The following is a 10,812-nucleotide window of genomic DNA, read 5'->3' as shown; positions in this document are numbered from 1 at the left end:
ATTATTTCTCAAGCACAGAAACATATACTTTTATTGCACTCCATCATTTTTATTAAATTATATTGTCGTCGTATAAGAGTAAATATTGTTTATTCAACTATGCTAGAGAATTATTGCTTGGCTCATCAACAGGGTGGCATATCAATAGATGGAATCAGTGGCAATCGGAATCATTTATGTGATGTCAACGTACTACCGTGCTCGAAAATGATGCTTTTATTATAAATGAATTGCATCTTCCAATTAGGTGGCACTTTATTAGGTACATAACCACCCAAAAGGAATCTTTCGGTACCTCTTTATCTCCCTGTCGTGACATATATTTCCCTATCGCTTGTCTAAATTATTAGTGTTGACTTGACCACTAACAATCCCAAGTATCCAATTGGATCCTATCCGACGCGACACTTACATCGACCATCTAATGATCACATATGCTCACGTGCCCAGTGGACGGCTGCGATACGAGAAGAGGTCCACCAATTCACGGTCCAGATGTGAAAGAGAGGTGAGAAGCGACCCACCACTTCTCGGTTTCCGCCAGACCGGGCGATCGGGGACTACCTAAAAACCGTAACCGCGAAGAGCGCCAGCAACCCCGCCGCGGCCACGGCAGCGCAGGCCAAGTCCACCATCTGCTCCCGCCGCGAAACCGCCTCTTTCCGCCTCATCCGGAGCCCGGAAAACTCCTCCCAGCGCCTCCTCTCCGCCTCCGCCGCCTCTTCTCTCCTCCTGCTGCCCTCCATCGCAGCCCGCAGTACCGCCAAGCCGTCTCTCCCGCTCAAGCAGACCCCATCGACGCACTCCGCCGTCAGGCTCACCTCGCGCACCTGCCCAGTCTCCTCCACGCACGTGGCCACCACCCCGATGGCGCACCCGTCGCCCAGGACCGTCGCAAACCGGACCACCGTCTCGCCGGTGATCCAGTGCTTATCGATGGCCACCGGCCGCCGGCTCGTCGCTCTCACGGCCCGCCGCCGGTGGGGGTCGATGAAGATCCAATTCAGCGTTAGGTCGTCGGGTGTCGCGGCGGCGAGCAGCGTCGGCAGAGATGAGTCCTTCGGATCGAGGGCGTCGAGGCGGAAATGGGCGCCCCTGAACCAGGCGGTGGAGGTGTCGGTCTCGATGACGCGAGATAAGATGGGGGAGCCCCGGTGTTGGAGGTCGACGGCGGAGATAAGTTCGGATGGGAGACTGGCCTCGTCGTCGCCGGCGGCGGGGGGGATTACGGTAAGCGGGGAGGGGGAAGGAAAGGCGTCGGAGAAGAAGGAGCGGTAAGAATTGGGGAAGAAGGACAGGAGGCGAAGGAGCCGGGGGTGGTGGAGGGCGGGCCAGGTGGCGAGGCAGAGGTCGCACCAGAGGTCGGGCTGGGAGGCGAGGGAGCGAAGGTGGACGTTGGCGCAGCTGGCAGCGGCGAGAGCTGGTCCGTCGAGGTGGCGGAGGGCGCGAGTTAGCATGTCCGCGTGGAGGTCCTCTATGGTGGTCGCCGGCGACGCGGTGGCCATATGTAAGTACGGGCGTTGTTCCGAGTGGTCCAGAAGGCATAGAGGGAGTGGGTTTTAATAGGAGGTCGATTGGTTGGTAATAATAGGAATGGGAGTTGTGTGTATATAATGGTGAAGTTTATGGCAAGAAGGATAGATCAGACCTTCTATTTATTTATGTCTTATCATTGATTAGAAAGGATGACATGAAAAGATACAGCACATCCGATTGGTTAGTAAGAAGATTCACACTTGGTTATCCCGATGTGGTTGGCGCCATATATATATACTCCACTCCGCCTTTGGTATCTATCGAGTGGTCCTCACTGCTATAGAGATTAAATATCTTAGAATTTTTGAGAGAATTTGGATCAAATCTTTTACCCGAAAATTCTGCTTCTGTGTTTGGTTATTTATATCTTCTACTTTATTTTTTGTTTTTTTTAATAATTTATTCATGTTCTCTATTAAAAAAATATTTTATATATTTTCAAGGACCTTTTGATCTGAGATTTTTCATGAATATAAATTCTCGGAGCAATTGGTTAGGCGAAGAAAATCCACGTGAAAATTTTTATACTAAAACATAAATTATACATCTAATGTTTGGGATCAATTAAAATTTTATTTGTAGAGCCTAATTTATTACACTTATCATGAACTAACGAAGGATATTCTTCAAAATATTATTTTTTATTTTGATTTTATAAATATTTACTTTGATAACTTATAATGGATATGAATTCTTTCTTTAATTAAATTTTAATTTATACTTGTTGATTTGAATATTTAGTTTTCAGGACATACATATTCTAGACATTAATTCAGGAAACATTTAGAAGAATTCACAAGGACTAGTCAATCCATTTCAGATTTATTTAAAATCCTTGATTTATTTTTATTAATATTAACATGGTTTATGAGTCTAATACGATCTTTGAATTGCTTTCTCATGGAGGCTGAAATTTGAAGACTTGTATGACCCCTCCCTCCTTAGCATAATTGTAAGTGCAAGATGTGCATAGCACTTCGAGAATTGATAGTTAACTTTAGAGATATAAATTTTATGACATTGCTACTATAAAAGTCTACTTTTTTTTTAAATTTTTATAATCTCATTATGAAGTCTACTATAAAGGCTATTATAGTTTTATGGGTCTTATGAGCATGTATTTTGGTTTATTTTTCTAAATTATCTCAGATGAAGGAAATTAAATATGGTGGATTTAGGTGTAAAGAATCACGACCTTCGAAATTGTCTTTCTAGCACAGTGAATGCGGATGTAAGTTGACAATGTGTTTAGGATACCAAATGAACATATCGCATCTCATTTATTTGCTTGAGAGCGATCAAAGTTTAAACATGATATTGCGGACAAATATATGTATTCAATCCACCACACAACTCGCAAAAGTCAAAAATTTTGAACTTTGTTCTCATGTTGGGAATGTAACAACAATGCGTCGATATATTCGTAGAGATAAAAAGAGAGGAATTGAAGTCGATCATCATGCTTTCTTGGATCACAACCCAATGAAAATTGTAAATTAGATTTTGTTTAGAATAATAGACTTTCATCAGCATTATAAGTTTTTAGATTCATCATAATTAGAGTTTTTATTTATTTTCTAATAGGGAATACATTGTCGTTCAATCATCACCATATACATAACTATCACATGGTGTCCAAAGAAGGAGGAGAAGACGAAGGTCACCCCTCTACCCATATGCTAACATAGACAAAAATCTAAAATGGATAATCACAAGCTTGCTTCTTATTCTTTATGACTAGAAAGAATCATAAGTTTATTTCTTAGCCTTTATGACCAAGTATGAATATTTATCTTGAATATTATAAAAAGAAAAAAAAACTTATTATTCTAAGGGATTGACCACTCGTGTTTGCACTCATACGAAAAAAATTGCTATAGTAAAGACATAATGCTAAACGTGCCTGAGAGGGGATTTATAGAGAGGGAGCCAAATAATGGACTCAAAAGGCATCAAATAAAGGATTCAAAAAATGTTCAAATCCATCATGACAGAGGTACAAAGCCAAATGTGCCTAAGGTACATAAGTCAAGAAAACTTGACTCGTATAAAAAAAAAATTACTATAGTAGAGGCATAATGCTAAATGTGCCTGAGATACAAAAATCGAAAAAACTTGATCCATATGAAGAGAAATATGTTAAGATGGAGATATAAAGTCGAATGTGCCTAAGGCGTATAAGTTAGAAAAACCCAACCCACGTGAAAAAAATCCGTCATGGTAGAGGTATAAAGCCAAAAGTGCTTCAGGCATATAAGTTAAGAAAATCCAACTCACGTGAAAAGAAATTCGTCACAATAGAGGTACGAGGTAAAATATACCTGAGGCACGTAAGTCAAAAAAACCCAATATGTGTGAAGAGAAATCTATCATAGTGGAGGCACAAGGTAAAATGTGCTCAAGACGCATTAGTCAAGAAAACCTAAACCGCATAAAAAGAAATCCACTATGATGAAGACATAAGGCCGAATATGCTCGAGGTGCATAATCTTAGGAAAACCCGACCCATATGAAAAGAAATTCGTCACGACAGAGGCACAATGCCAAATGTGCCTGAGGCATGTAAATCAGAAAACTAGACCTATGTGAAGAGAAATCCGCTACGACAAAGACGTAATGCAAAATATTTTCAAGACATATAAATAAAAAAAAACTCAACTCCTATGAAGAGAAATCCATGACGATAAGGGCATAAGATCAAATGTGCCCGAGACATGTAAGTCAAAAAATCTAATTTACGTGAAGAAAAGTTGGTGAAGATGGTCAAATGTTCTAGAAAAATTTAATATGCATGAATAAAAATCATCGCATTCGATACACAAGGCAGAATGGATGTTTCACGCGGATGACACCATGGTGATAGTGGAGAAGCAGAATACACATTGGGTGTGGCTGTCATCGTCTCCAACACGCTAAAGCACGAAAAAAAAAATAGGACAAGCAAAGCACAGCAGATTCCCAATCGATTATGGAGAGCAGTTGACGTCCGATTGTTGGTTTATGCACCGTTGACTTGTGCTTATTGTCATCCATTCTTCTCGTTCACCGAACGTGCATCATAATTCGAGGAGTATCCAAAGCTTCTTCAGATTGCATCTTTGTGGTGAGATACACAAGGGTTGTTCGTAGGTCTCTTTCACTAGGTTGATAGACAGACGTCACCAAGTTTCTTGGTGATCGCTAAGTTGTCTACGACATTAATTGATAGAGTGTTATGTAAGTATAGTCATGGATTCGAACATGAGACTCGTCAAGTATGTAATAACATATTAACGTAAAATATTTTTTTTTTAATATTATATTAAATGAGGTATATGATACTCACATATAGATGGAAGCCTAAGATCAATAATTCACTAGTTAATTCGAATGTCTCAACTTTCATCAGTTGTGTATAAAGACGAAACATTAAATTGACATGACTCCACGAGAACGTGTCTTTGGTCACAACGAAAGGTATGGGTTTAGAATCGCAGGATAATTAATAAGATGAAGCATGGTGGTGAGTCCATTAATCTACAACTAGGGTTCAAGTTTACTGCCGTGTGATGGCCAGTTGGGCCAACCTACCATGTCATTGGGGTGCACAGGCTGGTGTTCGCGTCATGGACCGCATTATGCATGGGGTTAGCGGATGCAGGTCTCTCCCTCATCATTCATTCAGATGTAGGTGTGGGAATCTTCTTGACCACCACCCATTGGATCGATCTGAGATCTGTTGGAATCGAGGTCAGATCCGGCTCGAGATGGGGGCTCGCTGGTTGGGTCACATGTTTAAAGCATGGAGGTGGCCGCGATTAGTTCGAACCACACTCCGATCGGGTCAACGGTTTTAAAGCAAACTATAATTAGATTCTGATAGTTTTATTATTTTTTTATATATAAAAAAATCCTAAACAATCAGACGATGAATTAACCTTTTTTAATGACTTAATAAATAATAATAATAATTTGAGTGATATTTTTAAAAATTAAAAATTAAAGTTTGAAACCAAAACTTTTAATTCGAGAATCGGATTATAGCTAAAGACCGATATAACTTTGTGTTCTTACGTTGGAAGTCAAAAACCATGATCCAAACTAAAAGAGTCACAGCTACCCGTTTAAGATGGTTCTTTAAAATTATTTAAAGAACTTAATCTAAACTTTGGGGTTGTAAAGTCATACTCCATCCAAGACGAAACCAAATTAGACAAGCTTAGGTTAAACGATGGGGGGCTTAATCATCATCAATAGGAGGGTAGAAGACAATGTTACAATACAAAATCCAACTCATAAATGAAGCCTTTGGATTCAAGCCAACAGGGCCTAACATTTCGGCCTTTGTTCTTTTAGATGCATTTATATCTCCCTCACTCACTCATCTCTTTTCTCCACCATCTTTTTACGTCTCAGCCATCCATTTCTCGTTCACTCGCACAAGTAAGTGGATAATTACGATCTTAGATTGGAGAGGGAATTATTACCCTTTGCTACTTACCCTCTTCGCAAAGCAAATCAACTAGTCCAAACATCGACACAAAATCCACGTGAAGTTTATGAAGCATCACGGCAACAAGGTAAGATAATTACAGAAAATTAAGAGTCAAACCACGCACGTCAACTAAACATCGAGCAAGCGTATACGAAACGAAGCAAACCATTGAGCCTTTCCCGAAAAGCTGAGATCGACGTTTGAACACGTCGTGACGATACACCTCACTCTGTTTAATGATGATCGATTGAAAACTTATCTTAGATAAAAAAAAAATTAAAATCTTATTTTACACATAAAATATTAATCGAATGAGATGCATGACTCTGTTTAAGGCTTTAAGTCTCTGAAGAAAACAATAGAAGATAAAAATAATTATTGAAGAAGCTTTATTAAAGAAGAGAAAAAGCTTTATTAAAGAAATGAAAATACTTCAATACATTAATATGTTCCCTCTCCTATTTATATAAATTAGGAGAAAGGATTTCCCTCGACAAAATAAAATATTAGAGATTTCCTCGTATAGTTGGGGAAATCTTATCTTCTATCAATCTCATCCTAGTATATATATCTCGTTAGATTGATAAGAAAGAACTCGAATGCAAGCATATACAATAATAGTGTTTATCCAATTCAGCATAAAAGATCAATTGTTCTCCCTTAAACAAACCCTCACAAAATTGTTTGAGAAATGCTTATGCCAATATGATGAAAATGAATTGTCATTAACAAAAAAAACAGTAATGTCACATCTCGAAATTAGCAAAGATAATGGGTTTGAAATCTTATTATATAAGCTGAAAAAATGAATCAATTTAGATATTAAAAATTGCTATTATAGATGATATAATGTTGAGGCCGCAAGGAAAGTTCCAACAGAGGCATCGTAGTCAGAGAGGCCGTCTAACAAACGCTTTGTCCTCTTTCTTTTAGTGTCGGGGAAGCTTCCACGGCGGCGTGTGGCGCCCATTCTCCTCGCCCTCTCTCTCCCCACTCTCTTCTCATACTTATCTACGGTGAGTGGAGTATGCTTACTAAATGTCTGATTCATATGCTTCTTCGCCATCGCATCAATAGTGAGTGGAGTACGGCAAGGATTTTGGATGAAAATAACAGTGGAATCGGCATTTAGAATGAATCAACAGTAACAACGGCGACGGACATGACAGCGAGTGGTGTCGAAAACAATTGGAGGAGCAGATATTATAATCGAAATTAAGAGGATTTATCCATGTAAATATAGTATATATATATATATATATATATATATATATAAGGTTAAATTAGGATAAAAATAAATATTATATTATATATATATATTAAATAGCTTAATAAATAATTAATTAAAAAATTTAGAAAAATAAAAGAAAACATTGATGAAGTTTCTATTCTAAATTCGATAGAATAAACAATCGTTTATTTCGAAACCGAATTAGAGAACGTCTTATGTATAATTACATTGCGATGAGCCAAAGAAAGTAAAGGCGTCGGGTCACGTGTGAAGTCGGCGCACTGTGGTTGCCTCGTCGAAAACGCTTCGTGACACGTCCCAAGTCACGATAATAAATGCGACGCATGTCACAAGGCACTTGCGCGTCCCGCTTCGAGACACATGTCGTATCATGGAAAGTCGGCCGAGGGTAAATCGTGACTTAAGTCAGGAAGTGATACGCAGGAAATGCTTGGGGATTTCGCGAAAAAGATAGGCCAACGCATGGCACACGACAAGATCCACTACCCATAGCATAGCATCCATCCCCCCACACATAGTTGCTGGTGTCTGTATCGAAATGGATGGGACTCTGGGGATGGAGTCAACAAATTGTGCAGAAGGAATCGCACGCCTTCGCATGCCGAATCACATAGAACATCTACCTGTCCTCCTCATTAGATTGTGGTTTGGTGGATATTGTGATTTCTCCTCGCGTGATTGATTTGGGATGTAATTGGTTGACTTATCATGAAGATGCGATGCGATGCGATGAGAGCTTTCCCAGGTTTGCATGAATGCTCACTCGATCGGCATCTATCTATGTATACACGGATGTAGAGGTTTTGGGATTAGCCAGTGAGATGAGATATCTCAAGTTACAGCAATGAAATATAGAAATTTATGGTATGTTCTTAGAGTATTGTCCTTTGTGCTAAGCAAAATAAATACGTAAGTAGTTGGTTGGGTTTTGGTTTAGGTAGCGGGTGGGTGGGTGGGTTCCGATTTATTGTGATTACTCTTACATGATGTGGTGACTGTCTATCCACGTCATATGTTTGGTTTTGGGTTTGGATAGTTAAATTGGGATTTTAATTCGGATAAAATTTTGTCATAACATGTCCCATAAAAAATATATTCATGAAATCTTAAAAACAACATATAAATTCGAAACCTTCTGTGCTTATATTTATTTATATAAAGATGTTAAATTTTTTTTTTTAAATAAATAAATACTGCCAATTAGTCGATTTGATAAGTAATGATTACAAAAAATATTAGAATGGATAGGAGATGATGGATATAACCGTTATCTGTTCTAGAAGGTTCTAAGATCGAATCTCGTTCCAAAAATTATTTTTTCATTAAAATAATAAATTAATTATATAAAATAATTTGTTATATAAGAAGAAGAAGAAGAAGAATAAAAAAAAGAATAGCAGCAGGGTTTGACCCATCGGCTTACGAAGAGCCCCCTATCCAACCCACGCTCATTAATTTGGATCACGCGGATGCGGTGGTCCCGATCAAGAAAATAACCCTCGATTTGGACCACCGATCGATCAGTTGATGATTGGGCAAGAGATGTAGCTGCACTGCACCAATCACCAGCGGGGGGGTGAGCCCTCTTCCGTAATCACCGAGCTTTGGGCCTCTCGATTCCTGAGGTGCTCTCATACATGTAACCCAATTTGACTTTGAGCCTCTCTCTCTCTCTCTCTCTCTCTCTCTCTCTCTCTGCGCGTATGCTACGCTTTAGTTTTCCCTTTACTCGGTGCATTCTTTCCGCCAAATGATCAAGCGTTGCTTTGCTTTGCGTTGTTTTGTTTCGCTTTTCCTTTTTTCCCTTTCCCTCCTCGCCAAAGAGGCCCGTCGCTCGTGCACTAATAGGGCGCAAGTTGGATGACGGAGAGGCTGCTGCTGCTGCTGCTGCTGCCTGCGCATGAATGTATGTATTCATTCATCCCCCATTGCGCTTTTTGGATCAAAACCACGTCCGTTCAAATATTCAATTATGGGAATGTGCAGTACTTCCGCGAATCGCTTACCTCATCGCTCTCATAAAAAACAGTCATGTTCTCCACCACACAAAGTAGGCTTTGTGGTGGCAAAAGGGATCGATGGGTGTCTGTGGGCAGTGCCTGTTTCCGCAAGGATCACCTCATCGGCTTTTTGAACATAAGCCAAAGTAAGTACAGCAGAGTACACACTGTGACAAATATTATGGAATTAAATACATCTATGCTTTTTTTTTGTTTGGTCACTCGATCTACAATCGAACGCTTCCAGTTTTTCTCTCAGCCATCTTTAATCTCTTTTCAGAGTAAAGATAAGAAAGATCATCTATTGGTCGTCAGACAAGTCTGATCTATTACAATATTAAAATCAGTTCGTCAAATAATTGGAGCATGGATCCTAAGAATATAAATAAATCTAAATACATTGAGCTCAATAACTGATGACAAAAATATCAACCTCTCGAAAACCAAGGAATGGTGTTAAGATTATTCATGTAACCTATGCAAATACAAACAAGCTATTTTATGACTCAACTATCCTCTATTTTAATACATATAAATTATGCAAATATGAGTGGGACCTTTACAACTTCTCCACACACAGAATAATACTCTGCCTAGAAGTTGCATTCAGTCGTTTTACTCATATTACCTAATCATTAAATAATAATAATAATAATAATAATAATAAAGAAGAAAGGGCTAATTTGTTTTATATATAAATAAATATAAAATAGAAAATATAATAGACATACTATGTTGCGTTTGGAGTTTAGCTAAAATTTGAGTGAAAGCCGTCCACACGCACACTGCATCCATCAACAGCGTGACAGCCTTGCCATCACGGATTCACGCCGTATGTGGGCCCATCCAAACCTCCGGATCCTCCATCCATCGTTGTTGAATACGATAACAATGATGCACAGTGAATGAACCTACATAACACCAGCTTCGTTCATTGAATTTGATGACGCCAACCACAATCAAACGAAATATGGCCTAATAAAAGATCCAAAAAGAATGAACATGTAGCTCACCGTAACACCAGTTGGAGTTGGAGCAGTTGTCCGATCCTTTCTTATTTCCACGCCAAACTTTATCCTGTTATCTACATGTATCGTCCTGCACATCTCGCAACCCTTTTTGCCCACTTGTTTGTCTCAGATCGCTCGACTCCACACACATGCCCAAACGAGCAGCTGGGTCCCATTCATATCAAACCATGAGCGTGTGGTATCAATCGTGAAGACAACCGCTAGTGCGTCTACTAAATCTTGTTTTTTTCTTTTCTTTTCTTTTTGCTCTCATTTTACTCCTTTCCTGATTAATAATTCATCTAGTCATTAACATATATATATATATAGAGAGAGAGAGAGAGAGTGAGAGAGACAGAGAAACTGTAGTCGTTATAATTACCCACCAGCGCATACGCCAAACAACCTTTATGGGCTTTGCAGCGACCGTTTCGCTTGCACATAAATCTCTCTTTGTCTTCTTCGCCGTTCCTCCGTCACGTTACTCGCCGTTATCTCCCCTCTTCTCTCTATATAAATAGATGTTATCCCCTCCTCTCT

General features: G+C 39.4%; 1 protein-coding gene across 1 annotated transcript; it reads right to left on the bottom strand.

The window, feature by feature from the left end:
* Positions 1–198: 198 nt before the first annotated feature.
* On the bottom strand, positions 199–1,599 carry LOC135677341 (probable F-box protein At2g36090). The gene has a single exon (XM_065189554.1). It carries the CDS (start codon positions 1,503–1,505, stop codon positions 561–563), a length of 945 nt encoding a protein of 314 aa, XP_065045626.1. The 5' UTR covers positions 1,506–1,599; the 3' UTR covers positions 199–560.
* Between the last annotated feature and the right edge of the window lie 9,213 nt (positions 1,600–10,812).

This window comes from Musa acuminata, chromosome BXJ1-6, assembly GCF_036884655.1.
Source record: "Musa acuminata AAA Group cultivar baxijiao chromosome BXJ1-6, Cavendish_Baxijiao_AAA, whole genome shotgun sequence".
NCBI classification, from domain to species: Eukaryota; Viridiplantae; Streptophyta; class Magnoliopsida; order Zingiberales; family Musaceae; genus Musa; species Musa acuminata.
Note: the sequence above shows the minus strand (reverse complement) of the source record. Positions and strands in the feature narration are given on the sequence as shown.

What these genes read in the sequence shown, in the direction of transcription:
- LOC135677341 (XM_065189554.1), bottom strand. Translation starts at nt 1,505, where the DNA reads ATGGCCACCGCGTCGCCGGCGACCACCATAGAGGACCTCCACGCGGAC.